The 15,986-nt window shown below is 29.6% G+C and overlaps 1 protein-coding gene across 1 annotated transcript; it reads left to right on the top strand.

Moving 5' to 3' along the window:
• Nucleotides 1–12,012: 12,012 nt before the first annotated feature.
• On the top strand, nt 12,013–14,365 carry LOC123293045 (zinc finger protein 239-like). The gene is made up of 3 exons (XM_044873760.1): nt 12,013–12,073; nt 13,035–13,519; nt 13,715–14,365. The coding sequence occupies exons 1-3, from the start codon at nt 12,013–12,015 to the stop codon at nt 14,063–14,065; spliced, it is 897 nt and encodes a 298-aa protein (XP_044729695.1). The 3' UTR covers nt 14,066–14,365.
• The last annotated feature ends 1,621 nt before the right edge of the window (nt 14,366–15,986 follow it).

Genomic DNA, 15,986 nt, shown 5'->3' with positions numbered 1-15,986 from the left:
TATTTAAAAATAAAACAAAATTTATTTTTAGAAAAGAAATTAACAAAATTAATTGTTAACAAAAAATAAAGAATACAAAATAAATAATGTCTACGCACAATCACAAAACATGATGAATTCACGATTATATTATGAATAATAATGAATTTTAGACAAGATCGTTTCAGTCTTAAATAATAAAACTTAATAAATTAGAATGTGTTTCGCACATCTCTTGATATTAATTCTTAATTATTGTTTGTCGGAGTCTAGAGAACTATTTAATGTTCGGTATTCTATATACGTAGCAGATATGTTTCGTAGATTAAAATCAAGGACTCCATTAAATCATTTTTGCATATGTAAATTTTAAGTATTTACCGGTTAAAAGTTGTTACAAAAAAATGAACACAATTTTGAAATTTCTTATAAAATTTGACCCGACCAATTAAACGATAAACTATACTAGTACAGTTAAAATTGTTACAAATCAAGGAAAATGAAAGAAAACCGCTCGCATTTTGGTAAAACCTCATGGAATGTGTATCTTAGGTATCAAATATCATTAGTCACGTATGAGTTAGTGGCGCAAATATTTCTATTTGTTAATAAACAATAAATTGTTAATTCAATGGAACGGTTAATGTTAAAGTTGAATTACAAAATTAATAAATAGGCAACTTGAATTACGTCTAAGTTATACATGTATAATGGGTCTAAATGGCCGAGCGGTCTAAGGTGCTAGAATTTGCCCGCTTGTCTATTTAGACTTAGGTTGCGGGTTCGAATCCAGGCAGCAGCAGTGTGAACAATTAATTATAATTCATGGGGGCGATAGAATTGATCATATTGTCGTCGCTTGGATAAGAACGAAGTAACCGACTCCACCCACATCAAAAATGTAATTGTAAATATGCATGTAACTTAAATAAATAAAGATTATCATATAATGATGTGGGTGGCCTCTGTTATAGGCGTATATGTTAGAGAAACGGAGGTTAAACCCTATTATTATTACATGTATAATGGTTTTCGACTATTTGACAAACACTTAACATTTACATGATACAAGTTGCCTAGTTACTAATTTTTTAAGTCAACTTTAACATTGACCTTTTCATTGAAATAAAAATTTATTGTTTGTTCACATCTAAGAAACACATTCCATGAGGTTTATGCAAAATGCGAGCGGTTTCTTTCATTTTCCTTTATTAGCCAATTTTTTTAACATCTTTTACTGTACTAAACAGTGTTATTCACGTTAATCGATACGAAATATTGGGGCTACGCTGCTTGATTTTATAAAATTTTTTTTCTTTCTGTTTAGACAATGGATCATGACATTTTTGGAACGAAGTTTCTTAAACGCAGCTTGCGGGGATGAGCGAATTGATAGAAAACGTCGCGTAACAAAATGAGGTATACTGTGCGAATGAATTATATTGGATGACTATAAAATTATAGACTAATCGATTTTGAAAGAGGTAAGTTGTCATCTTGAAAAATACAAGAAGTTTTTCTATATTCGATTTGCACGATTTCCATGCTCTCTCCACTTTAATCCTGAGTTTCAGGAAGGTCATGAAGTTAAAAGTTCGTGCATCGATTCCGATTGAGTTGGAGACGATAGAGGTCCTTCGAGGGTTTCGATTAAGAAAGAGTTTGCAGGTAAAATGGGAGTGGTACGCAAAATGTCTATTACCTCCTTTTCGGATGCTTTTTTCATTGTCCACGGACTTCATTGTCATTTCTTCATTGTTCGGGCCTCTGCTCGGGGCGTTGACCTCTTTACTGAGAGGAAGAGCTCGATATTTTCTAGCCAAAGTCGTGTGGGGGGGGCTAACATTTTCTCAGAGTTCATGGTACTCGCTGGATGCTAAGCGTTACAATTGCAACACTTCGATGGTTCCGACTTCTGAAGCTCACAAGCCTGTGAAGCATCGTTTTCGCCACACTTCTTTGGTTCCATTTCGCTACACTTCTTTGGTGCCCAAAGGTGAAACTTGAAACTTTTATGGCTACCTCCACCTTTTGGAAGTTGGTTATACCCATGTGAAGTACATTGGATTATGACTTCTTCATTTTTATTGGAGTTGCTAACGCAGACTCGTTAACATCTTTCGTTAAGGGCAGAGAAATCATTTTTAAGCTTTTTGAGCTTTTTTTGAGATCTCATGTTGATCCCCTGAACGCTTTTGCCTTTGTTCCTACGTTGCACTTGGAAGTCTTCTTCCATTGATGGTTGATGTTGTTTTCACTGTCACCGCTTTGGTTGGGCGCCAATCTAAACAACAGAAGCAACTATTATTAGTTGAAAAATAAAATTTTTGAAATGCCTAAGTAAGTAAAATGAAAAATATTTGATTTTTGCACCAGGTACACCCAAAAAATTTATTTTGTCTTATACACTAGTCAAACTTAAATTTAATTCCTTTGTAAAACAGAATCTAAAAGATTATAAAAAATAATCTTATTATTAGAGATTATTTCACAAAAAAATATGTAATAATAAAAAAAATTTTTTATTTATTCTATTTAAGGTCGCTTTTTAACAACCAGATCATTACCAAAAAAATATGGTAACAATAAATAAAAATATTGCTCTGAGGTATTTAAAATCTAATAAAATGTAACAGGTATTATATAATTTGTGATTATATTCTAGTAGGCGATGTTATTATATGTAGCTACTGTAGAATTGAAGAGTCATATAACTTATATGTAAGTCAAAGTACCACGAAAAAAAATTTTAGAATTTATTTTCCGAAAATTTTCGTAAACCAATAAATTTTTTTCTAATTTATAAAAAAAAAAATAACGCAAGCACTGGTATTCAACACTTCTATACAGGGTATTTCAATAATTAACTCAGTCAATTGTTTGATTTCACTTGTTTTTATTCCAATTTAAAAATGTATACTTCTTACCTTCACTTCTCATTTTCTTATGCTGTTTGCCCTTTGCTATCACATTATTGCCTATATTAGTTGAATTTTTCAAATAACAAATGAAAACAAACAATTGACTCAGTTAATTGTTGAAATATCATGTATAGACTGTGTTGATTACTCTGTTACATTACACATACATACATGTCACAAATATATAACTGATATAGCCATAACACATATACTATACAATTTGCGCATAATTTACGCTCTCACGGGTAAACAGTGATGTTTACGAAAAAATGTTTTAAACAAAAGTTGTATATTTTTTTATAAAGAACATTTTTTACATTTAAACTTTTGTTCTATCTCTAACGGTTTACGGAACTAATACTCCTACGGACCCAAGACCCAATTGACCTATGTTGCTCATTTACGAACTTGACCTCACTTGTTACGTCCTCAGCACGCTATTAAAATTTTAGCTTGATATCTGTTTTCGTTTTTGAGTAATTGTGATGACGGACGACAGACAGACGACAGACAGACGACAGACAGACGACAGACAGACGACAGACAGGCGACAGACAGACGACAGACAGACGACAGACAGACGACAGACAGACGACAGACAGACGACAGACAGACGACAGACAGACGACAGACAGACGACAGGCAGACGACAGACAGACGACAGACAGACGACAGACAGACGACAGACAGACGACAGACATACGACAGACAGACGACAGACAGACGACAGACAGACGACAGACAGATGACAGACAGACGACAGACAGACGACAAATAGAGGATAGACAGACAACTGGAAATGGATTAATTAGGTGATTCTATGAACACCTATACCAAATTTTTTTTTTTGTATCATCAATATTTTTAAGCGTTACAAACTTGGGACTAAGCTTAATATACCTTGCATATTACATATATACATGGTATAAAAATCTTGATTCTGAACGAATTCTATTTTTAATTCATTACATAGAAACTCATAAATATCAATGCCCCTAACTCCAAGATTTCAATCCTCTACGTTAGGTCAATCAATGTACAAGTGAAAATTAAAAAATTTAAAAAACCCCAGACAAATTTTTCGAATACGAAACCCTAAACTATCACTTGAAACATATCTAATAACACTCTCCATTAAATTATTTTTTTCCATAGAGCCTTCTCCAAACTGAACCGATTTTGAAGAGCATCGCCTATTTTTTAGTTGTTCCGGATACGGAGCCCTAAATTCGTACTTTAAACAAAGATAAGAACACTTTCTATTAAATTAACTTTCAAACGAATTAAAAAAAATCAAAATAGGTTCATCCGTTTGCAAAAAACTCATCCCTTTAAAACAAGATGGCAACCTTCCCTTAAGGGGTAGAATCCCGCATTTTCAAATTTAAACTAATCTTTGACCATTCTAATCGCAACCAAAAAGTCGGGCTTCCCTCAAAAAATACGATTTACTATATAGCATTTCAGCTAGGATTACTGAAATATTATTCATTTTGATCATTTCCTAAGAACCATACAAGGAATAGTCTAACACACACTTGATTATATCTTTATTAAATATAACTAAAAAAAATTATTAAAAAAATAACAATTCTAGAATATATAATTAATTTAATTGTTTATATATTATGTATTAAATTATATTTAAATATTTAAATCGATCTAGAACAATGTTTAATTTATTTTTATATATCATCGAAATTTACTGCTCTTTTAAAAATTTCCGTTTTCCGACTGTTTAATTTTTTTTTTTTTTTAAATTAATGTTAGAATTCATTTATTATAGTTATTTGTGTATTTTCTCTTTCTAATTTTTCTTTTTGAAAATGTAAAAACAGTATATATCTTTGAGGCCCCAAGATCTCACGTTTTTTTTTCTACGAAATTTTTTGTTTGATGTTTTTAGCCATAGGTACAGAGCAGCCACGGGTTTCGGTAACTACAGAAGTGGAGTTCCTTACGGGTCTAGCTAGTTATAAATAGTAAAGAATAAATAAAGCGGACAAATTTTGGGCACGAAAAACTGATATAATTAAAAATTTCGACAGAAAATGATGTCGTATGAGATCTCGAACCTATTATATTTTAAGTTAAATTGACCAAGAAAAAGAGATGAAAGTATAAAATTTAAGATTTATGGTAAATTTACAAATATATAACTTCTACGTTAAAACGTACAAAGTATGGGTTTGTTTTTTCGCAAATAATTGGTTAAATAACGGTAAAAAATGTTATCTCTAAATTTTATAAAAGTTTAGAAGTGGATCAAGAAATTCGCTGGATAATAAACTGAATTTCTTTCTGTAATAATTAGGTACATAATTAGAAATATGGAGTAGACAGATAGGGTTTTTTGTCCTTTTTTTACACCTATTCATTGAAAAATGATAATATGCATAGAATTACCATATTTTCCATAGACTTTTCGTAAGATAATGCATAATCAAAAACAGTCTACAACGAGTTAGACCCGGAAAAATCCATCATTGAGCATGATGAATTTTCGCATTGATAATTTTTTCAGGAAACCATTTAAGAAATGCCCTTGAGCTTATAAGTACAGGTGGCCGGTGGGTTACCCGGTAGGATATTGCAGGCACGGCTCTAGAATTTTTTTCCGTAGGGGGTTACAAGATAAAAAAAAATCAAAAATAACAAAAATAACCAAATAAACAAAGCAAACCGAATTTTTTGAATGAATTAAAAACAAAGCCAGAATAACCTTAAATTGGTTTAGTTTTATATATAATTTAAATATAATTGAGGTCAAAATTAACTGAAATGTTCTTAGAAATTTTTCTCTAAACCCTTCAGTTTTCGAGTAAAAAATTCGTAAAATTAAAAATTTTTTTTTTTTTTACTATGTATACAATTTTTATTTGTAGTGTAAAGCTTACTCAACAACATCTCGCAAAAATTTTTGGCTTAATTTCATTTTAAGTACTTGATTGTAAATTATTAAAATAGCGCGCAAAAAACCACCCAAAAATAACGATTTTCTGTTTTATACATACTATAAAAAGATGGGATTTTCACCGATCGACTTAAAATAAAGTCAAATTAACAGAGGAGTTCGAAAAAATTTATGAATTTTTTATTCGAAAAGTGGAGGGTTTAGAGAAAAATATCAAAGAAATTTTTTTTTTTAATTTTGACCCCAATTAAATAATATAATTTTTCCAAAGCGATTCGATTAATATTATTTATTTGTTAAACAAAAAATTAGTTTAAACAAAATCCTACCGGGTTTCCTACCGGTAATATGCACTTTTACGTTAAGGAGCATTTTTAAAAGGGATCTTGCAAAAATTTTCCATGCGAAAATTATTCATGCTCAATGACGGATTTCACCGGGTCTTAATACATCAGAAAATGCATAATCAAGAACAGTCTGCAACGAGTAGAAAGAACCTGCCTAGAATTTAAGCAAATTTGTCTAGATTCGACATTTCTATGTGTTACAAACTTTTGACTAAACTTATAACCCCTTATAATATTGTTAGTAATAAAGTATGAAAAATCAATATTTATATTACAAACACAAATAAAATAAAAATTTTATTAAAAAAAAAAATATTTTCGCAAAATTTTTTTTGTGATTATTTAAATATGGCTTACTGGAAAAAAATAAGTCAGAAATCCTCTTGTGAACAAAAAAAAAAACAATAAAAATGTAAAGCCTAAATACAAGGTGCACAAAAGTAGTGAGTTGCAAAAAAAGTAATGAATAAGGAAAAGTATTCCAAGACGAAAATTCTTCTGACTTTTTTCAATCTGATTCGAGTAAAAGTTTCGTTAATTATTGTCTATAATTTTAATAAGTTCTCGACTAATAGTAAGAAAACCGAAATTTTTATGATAAGCAAAGTTTTAAGACATACATTTAATTATAATTTACTACAGCTCATTATATACCATGTATATATGAAATATATTAAGTTTAGTCCCAAGTTTGTAACGCTTAAAAATAATGATGCTAGGAAAAAAATTTTGTCATAGGTGTTCATAAAATCACCTAATTAGTCCATTTCCGGTTGTCCGTCCGTGCGTCTGTGGACACGATAACTCAAAAACGAAAAAATAAATCGAGCTGAAATTTTTACAGCGTACTCAGGACGTAAAAAGTGAGGTCAAGTTCGTAAATGAGCATCATAGGTCAATTGAGTCTTGGGTCCGTAGGACCCATCTTGTAAATCATTAGAGATAGAACAAAAGTTTAAATGAAAAAAATGTTCCTTATCAAAAATTAAACAACTTTTGTTTGAAACATTTTTTCGTAAACATCACTGTTTACCCGTGAGGGCGCCATTTAGGCGGAAATTTTATAAAATGTACTATACTTGATTAACAGTTATGTATGTGTCACATGTTTGTATGTGTAATGTGACAAAGAAATCAACACTGACTATGCATGGTATTTCAACAATTAACTCATTCAATTGTTTGTTTTCACTTGTTTTTTTGTTAGGTTTAATATTTACAGAGTTTACTTTCAAAAACCTAAAATTTAAGAAAAACAGCAAAGGAACGCTGAGGGAATTAACGAAGCCCTAATAACCTTCGTTTTAGAGTCCCGTGCACTATTCATCAATTTTCTTCTGGTCACTACTTTTGACACATCCGGTATAACTGTTATAACTGGCACCAAACATACGGATTTGGTGGTTGTACCTATTTTTATAAAAATTTACAATTTGTTTGTATTTTGTGACATGCAAATAAAAATTTTTATCTAAATTTAATGCAAATCGTTATTAAAAAGTAAAGTATATTCAACTATTATATTGTAATTGAAGTCTTTAGAAAATACGCATTTTTTACGTGTTTAAAGAATTTGCAAAAAAAAAAACGACAGAAAATATACAAAAAAGTAAAAACTAATTTTAATGTCTATTTTTTGCAAAAAATTTTTTATTTAATACTTTTTAGTGAGTGATCCTTGTACTTTGTAGGACAACTGTGGTAACAGCAACAACCTTCGACTATGAATACACTTTGTAGAACTTTCTTAAAAACAAATGTAATTTTGAAATACTATAGAATTGTCTAGAATTCTAGACAATTCTAAAAAGAAAAAAAACAATACCGTTTTATATTACTAAAACAGAGATAGAAAACATATACAAGTAAAATATATGCAATAGATTACACGTGAATGTTCCAGAATTTGCTAGACTCTACGGTAATAATTGACTGTAACTATATAAACGACGCACAGCGTGCGATACGGTCAGATAACAATACAGACTCTTCAAGTTAACTACAGTACAATATATAAGTTCATTTTAATCAAGTTAACAATCAAAAAAATAGTGCAAGCTCTTGTGAATCAATTATTGTAGTGAAATATGTTAAACGTCAATAAAACAAATAGTTTTTTTTTTGTGATATAAATTGTTCACTACAACTTAAAGTAGTCCGGCTGTTTGAGCAAGTATGGTGAATGCTTATTTTTTGCGGTAATTGATAGTTCAAAGTTCCTTGATTACAACACAGTTTTGGGGCATCTTGCGGGACAAAATTTTGAATTATTTCATTTTAAAATTTTGATTTTTAACACAGTATCTTATGGAAGAACTCACAATAATGTTAATTGTACAAAAATTAATCGGTGATTGAGCTTAAAAAAAGTTTTCATCATGAAAAAAAGATATTACAGATTCTGTTTATGAAAAAAAAAACATTGCCTTACGGTATTTTCCAAAAATAAAACATAAAAAAAACTTTGGTTTTTTACGCTTTTACCATATTTTAAGAGCATTTTATTACATTTACGACATACAAATTGCCTAGTTGACTACACAACAGCCTGACTACTTTAATAAATGAAGTCAAGTCACTTACACGTATTAGCCCATATGTTAAAGACTATTAAACCGATTATGATGAAATAATTATGAGATCTCATTCATTATTTTAAGTGAGATCAACTCGAAAGTATATCCTTTCAAACTCGTTTCACAATTGGCGGAGAAATCGGAGAACACACGTACCTAAAACTCGATTCACAGATAATTTAGTGGGGAGCAATAATCAATCATTCTTTATTTTTCTACCCTAAAAGACGAATTCTATTTAAAATTTATATGATACCAACTTCGAAGTATACCCTATTCAATAAAAAAGGAATGATCGAAATCGGGCAACTCTGTAAAAAGTTTCTACTTTAAGTTTCAACCATGCCAATAATCCAGAGATTTAGATTATTTTCTATGTTTTTTTCATTCTTAGATTATCCCACTTGTAGGGCTTTTATGGAGAACGTTCAAACTTTGCATGTTATTTTCACCTGTATAAATCTACAGGGCTTCAGATTTAGAATGTTTTTGGGTCCGAAACCTTGGATCCATCAATCCTGGAAGAAATCCCAGAGGAGAAACTAAGAGCTTTTTGTCTGGAATGTCACCAAAATCTTATAAAAATATTTCCGAATTTGAATTCTGTTATAATATCGTTATAAACGATAGGATGTACTATATTGATTATTCAACGAGTTTATCTTAATTAATTGATAGTTATAATGAATGCATTTTAGCTGCTAACTATAATCAGAAATAATAATCGATTATATCATTTAATTATTGTGATAATTTAATTGAGTTTTGCACATGATTAAAAAAGTAATTAAGTACTTCTATTGTAGGTTTAAAAAAAATTGAGACAAATACCGAATTGTCTAGACATTTTCATAATATTTCTAGCGTCATGCATGGTTTTTTATCCTTTTGGTTTTTATTTAAGATGAAGACATGGGTTTGTTGGAATTATTAACATCGTAACATCACAGTTATCATGTTTAGCGATATTTTGCTTAGTTTATATATTATGAACTGTAGTACTGTAGTACGATGTTTTGCTACCATGGGTAGTTGAAAATAGTAGTAATAATTCTTTATGACAGAATGTAGAAATGAGTATGATTTTGTAATGTGTATTTTTATATAATGGATGTATTTTTCTTTATAATAATTAATTTAAATAAACAAAATATAAAATTAATTATTGGTGTCCGATTATAAAACCAATAGGGTTAACGTGAAAAACTAAAAATTCACAAATAGGACCGATTCTTATTATTTTGCCTAGCGTCAGAGATGGTTAGAGATATCGAAAAAAAATTATTAGAAGAAGTTGTTTAGAATAATGTTTCATACCCATATACCGATTTTCATGACTGAATTTATTCATTATTTTGAACTACACTCAAAATTATTACGAGTTTTTTGAAATATTTGAATACATAACACTATTAAATTATCAATTTATCCAGTTTTTACATTCTATAGCACACTAGTTATAAAAGTTTGTTTTTTATTTTTATAACTAGTGTACTATGGAATATAAAAACTAGGAAAATCACATGATGTGTATTTGTCCAAAACTTTATGTCTTCCATAAATTTTAATTCAAAGCTATTTTATTGAATTCCTTTTTTTGTAGTGTCGAACTTTGTGTCGAACTCCCAAAATTCATTCCCAATTTCCCTTGAAAATCGGAAAAACTCCCTCAAATTTAACAGGCCAAAATAATCTTATGCCATTAAGAATGTTTCCCCTTGTCTGTTTCCAGTTTCCTAATTGCAATGTATCATACATTAAAAACACAAATATAAACCCAACATTTACAATCGCAAGCCATTTACGATAATGTGTGAGATAACGTATGCAGTTTAAGTGAAATAAAATTATAATTGGCCAAGAGAAGCGATTGATTTTATAATAAGCATTTTAAACAACTAATTAGACAGAGAAATGCGACAGATACTGTGACGTCAGATGCTACTACGGCCATATGCTACCATAGCTACTCTATGCTAAATCTATTCTACTAGAAAGAGTTGTTTTTATATTTATTCGAAAAATAATTTTTCTCTGTTGTTTAAGGAAAGCAAAACAAAAAAATCATGCATATTCTCTATTTCAGATCTGTAATAATCAGCAAAAAATTGGTATCACAATGGGCCCTATGTCCTTCGTGAGCCGTGGGCAGCCAATGTACTTCACCTAACTTAATACTTGAATGGGTTGAAATATTGTTATGTAGGTAACATAATTTTGTTGTACCGTGCCTGGCTGTGTATAGGTCAAACAAAAAATAACCCCGGAAAAGAAATCTTTGCATAATTGTGGTAATCATCATAAGATAATTATATGTAAATCGTAGATTGTCTAAAAATATTAAATTGATTCATAAAATCTTTAAAAATATTTTATATAATAATTGCTTTTAATTTATGAGAATAATTTGAAAGCGCTTACTGAAAATTGTATTCAAAGAGTACAGGATAGAGTAGAGCAGCCCATAAGAACTAATGTAAAATCGTAGTATACGTAGAGCGAAAGTAGGGTTTTCAGACTTCATAGTTAATAGTCGCACAAAGTAGTTAAACTTAATAAACGCCAACAAAGGCCAACAAACTTAGTAGATGATCGCCACAGACTCCAGTTGTCACTTACAATAGAGTATTGCACTATTTTTGAAAAAGTACTTCAAAATGTTGATTTTGCTAATAAAATGCCACCAAAAATTTATTTTGGAAAAATACACACGCTTTCTTGCCAAAAACTTAAATTTTAAACCTTTTTTAAACTGTCAAAAACGCGGGCATCCAATTTGATGACGTAATTAGGTAAAAATGTAACGTTTTGGTGGTAAACTTTACAAAAAAAATACAAAAGATTTATACATGAAATGAAATGTTGTAGTTTCATATTTATGTCTAGATGTGTTATCAATCATTATTTTTAGAAATAATTATATAAATAACAAATAATAAAAAACAGTATTTTTTATTTCTTATATGTATGTATATATCTATATATATATGTAGAGACAGTGGCTCCATCTGTGAGCTACATTTAATACTAATATATAATTGGCTACATTTAATATTAATTTTAATTGAGTGGCCATCTGTAGATTCTTTCAAGTATTAAAAAAAGTCAATGAAAAATACAAAAAACGTGATAACAAAATATAAACAATTAATTTTTGCAGTTCTACGGTAGAATAACTAAAAAAATTAAGTGATATTAATACAAGTAATGAAAAAATTTTAATTATAGTTATTATAATTTTAAAGTTATTAATTAATTGTTATTAAAGCAATAAAATGACACAACGTCGTACGTTCACGGGTCGTAAAGAAGGTGATCGTAATCGATCATTAATGGGTGATGATCGGAAACGACGAAAACAAGATCAAGAAGAATTATATCTTTATCGAGATGATATTAATTTTAAAATGTATGCAGAAAATTTTGAGATTGGGTTTTTGTTGTATTTGTCATAAATTTAAAATAAAAAATGAATTGAATATTTTCACAGCGCCAAACAACATATGGATCTATTTTATATGATACCATTCGCGAGCCATTACAAAGTTATACTTTTAGCTAGTTATAATAAATATAAATACTTATTATTTATGTGTACATTATATCCAGCTGTCTACACTGAACTAGCTGATGGTCTATGGCTCATACCGATATGACATCACAGCAGGGATTGCCCGCGTTTTAGGTCACGTGATATACAGTTTAAAAATTACGATTTTTAATTTTAATATTTTAAAAGAAAAATGACTCGAAATCACAATATTTAAGTATATTTTTACATAAATTTTAACTTTTTTCAAATTTCGTGATTTATTTTTGACTAACGATAATACCCTATTATATTTCGGCTCTCTTCTATCCTATACTCTTTGATTGTAATATGTTTTGTCGGCATTAGAACCCGTACTGGTGCTGCCATCATGTGATTACGTTTGGTAGTGAAAATCTCCATAAATAATAATGTCAGACAAAACAACAACGAAACGTCAGCTGTCAATAATCTTATATTTTGTTTACCAGTAAAGAAAAACTTAAGCTTAAATATTAGAAAAAATGGAACATATATTTATTAAAGAAGAAATACTAGATGAAAACGTTTTATCAGAACATGAACCAATTCATATAAAGAATGAAAAAATTAAACATGAAAATAAATTTATTATAAAATCAATAATTAAAGAAGAAATTTTAGACGAAAATGCACTGAATCAAGAACTAATTCAAAATCGAATAAATGATGAAAATATTAAACATAAAAATATTGAAAATATTAAACTTGAAAAGGAATTAAATACAGAATTCATAATTAAGGATGAAACACCAGAAGAATTTCCACGAATTTCAACTGAAAATGAACGTTTTTCATGTGAAGTTTGTAAGAAAACATTTAAAGATCAAAATCATTTAAAGACTCATTTTCGAAATCAACATACAAAAGTGAATAGTTTTCCATGTGATGTTTGTGATAAAACATTTGCACACCAAAGTATGTTAATTCCACATAAACGAACTCATAATGGAGAAAAACCATTTTCATGTGATATCTGTTATAAATCGTTTACACAACAAGGTAATTTAGTGAATCATATACGTATTCATACCGGTGAAAAACCATTTTCATGTGATCTTTGTGTTAAATCATTTAATGTGAAAAGTCATTTAACTAAACATAAACTAATACACGTGCGAGAAAAAGAGGGTGAAAAACGTTTTTCATGTGATATTTGTAAGGAAAAATTTGATGAACGAAGTGATTTAACTCAACATAAAAGAACTCATAATGTGGAAAAATTATTTTCGTGTGATATTTGTTTAAAAAAGTTTTCTCAACAAAATAGTTTATATAAACATAAATTTATTCATGCAGAAGAAAAACCATTTCAATGTGATAATTGTGATAAAACATTTACACGGAAAAGTGGTTTAATCGAACATAAAAGAAAACATAGTGGTGAAAAACCATTTTCATGTGCTTTCTGTGATAAATCATTTACACAACAAAGTAATTTAAATAGACATAAACTTATACATAATGGTGTAAAAGAAAAACCATTTTCGTGTGATATCTGTTGTAAAACATTTAGTTACGATAGTAGTCTTAGTCAACATAAACGTACGCACACCGGTGAAAAACCATTTTCATGTGATATTTGTGAAAAAACATTTAATCAACAAAGTATTTTACTTCGACATAAACTTATACATACTGGAGAAAAACCATTTTCTTGTGGTATTTGTTATAGAACTTTCGCTCAACAAGGCAATTTAATCAATCACAAACGTACTCATTCTCGTGATAAACCACAAATTATACAGGGTGTCCCGTAAGTACCGCATGCTTTTGTTGCATCAGGTAGAAACTAAAATTCTAAGACGAAAAGTCTCCTTCCATTTTTTGATTCGATGCACGGATAGTTAGCTATTAATTAAAATAGGCAGCCAATCATTGTAACTAAAAATTAAAACCACTCAACTCTGACTAAAACTAATTATTGATTTTGGATAGATTAAAAATACTGCCTATTTTAATTAATAGCTAACAATCCGTGCATCGGATCAAAAAATGGAAGAGGACTTTTAGAATTATAATTTTATTTTCTACCAGATGCATCAAAAGTGTGCGATACTTACGGGACACCCTGTATAGTTGGGCAAATCTAATATTTTTTGTAATAGATTCGGATAATTTTGGGCGGAGGCTAATTTTATTAAAAAAGGTTTCTTTTGTTGTAAAAAATACAGAAAAGCAGTTTTCCGGTTCCGCAACGATTCGCACGACCTTCTGCACGCGGTTTTGGGATAATTTATCTATACAAATCTTACAAATGAAAATTTCCAATTTTTTCAGGTTTTGAAATAATAAACCGTATTCAAAACCTGAAAAAATTGGAAATTTTTCATTTTTAATGATACAAATCTTGATTTTTATCGAGTATTGTGTGTTTTGTAATGTTTCGTAAAAATCGTACTCACTATCTAAAAGTACATAAAAACGTGCAATTTAAAAAAAAAAATGTGAGCCGTCACGGGACGCCTGGCAGATGTGAAACATCGACATTATTTTGTAAAAGTAATATGCAGAAAAGAACAGATTGTGATAGGAACTAAATATGTCATAATGATAAAATAAAATATTACGATTTTTTTTCCAGATAACGATGACTATTTATTGAATAAACATTTATTTTCATTAAATACAAAAATTTACGAATTTATTTCAAATCGTGACTACTTAATTCGTTTAATCAGTGACTTCGGTAATAGTTATATTCGATGTTGCCTCTGAGGACGGTATTACTGTGACAATTGGTCGATGGTAACTGAAGTATGTTACAAAAGTATTGGACATAACATTATCAAGATATCTAATAAATACAGCATCTATTGTACACACTACTGCCTGTCTACACACTACTGCATATAGACTGTATATATATACCATCGTATAGCTACTACTACTCTCTACACACTACTGCATATAGACTGTATATATATACCATCGCATAGCTACTACTACTCTCTACACACTACTGCATATAGACTGTATACAGGCCGTTTTTGTACCATCTAGGCATATACATGTCTGTAGTATGACTGAATACATCCGTTTAGTAATGCATCTAAGCGAGATGTATTATATACATATATTGTAAGGCTACAGATATGATACACAATACTTTTGTTGTATGCATGCAGAGAGTGGGAGTTTTGTAGCATACAAATATTATTAATTATCTAAAAAACTTCCACTCTCCAAGCGTCTCCCAACTAATGTTAAATACATGTATATAATACATCTCGCTTAGATGCATTACTAAACGGATGTATTCAGTCATACTACAGACATGTATATGCCTAGATGGTACAAAAACGGCCTGTATATTATATACCATCATATAGCGTGGCGACGCGTCGCCACTCCAGAAATCGGTTTTACGTGCGGCTATAGATGTTTCACATCAAAAACTTAAAATCCTAGGATTTGACTGATCTATACGATCGTTTGAAATTTTGCATTAAAATACGTTTTTCTCAAAATTGAAGTTATGTATCGGATTAAAATTTATCACCCTTTTTTATGATCATAAGTTACATCTTTTTTCAGAATTACAGCTCAATTCTTCCATTTTTCGAAAAGTTATCAGAGAAAGTTTAAAATATGAGTTTACTGCGGTTTTCTTGAGATTTGGAGGTTATTTTGCTATGTTCAGGGTTCGGTTACCAAAGAAACAATGTAGATTTAAATTGT

This window comes from Chrysoperla carnea, chromosome 2 (genome assembly GCF_905475395.1).
Source record: "Chrysoperla carnea chromosome 2, inChrCarn1.1, whole genome shotgun sequence".
Classification (NCBI taxonomy): domain Eukaryota; kingdom Metazoa; phylum Arthropoda; class Insecta; order Neuroptera; family Chrysopidae; genus Chrysoperla; species Chrysoperla carnea.
Note: the sequence above shows the minus strand (reverse complement) of the source record. Positions and strands in the feature narration are given on the sequence as shown.

Coding starts and splice junctions, on each gene's coding strand:
- LOC123293045 (XM_044873760.1), top strand. CDS start 12,013: ATGACACAACGTCGTACGTTCACGGGTCGTAAAGAAGGTGATCGTAAT. Junction 12,074..13,034: donor TCGTAATCGATCATTAATGG/GTGATGATCGGA, acceptor AATTAAATACAG/AATTCATAATTAAGGATGAA. Junction 13,520..13,714: donor AACATAAAAGAACTCATAAT/GTGGAAAAATTA, acceptor TCATGTGCTTTC/TGTGATAAATCATTTACACA.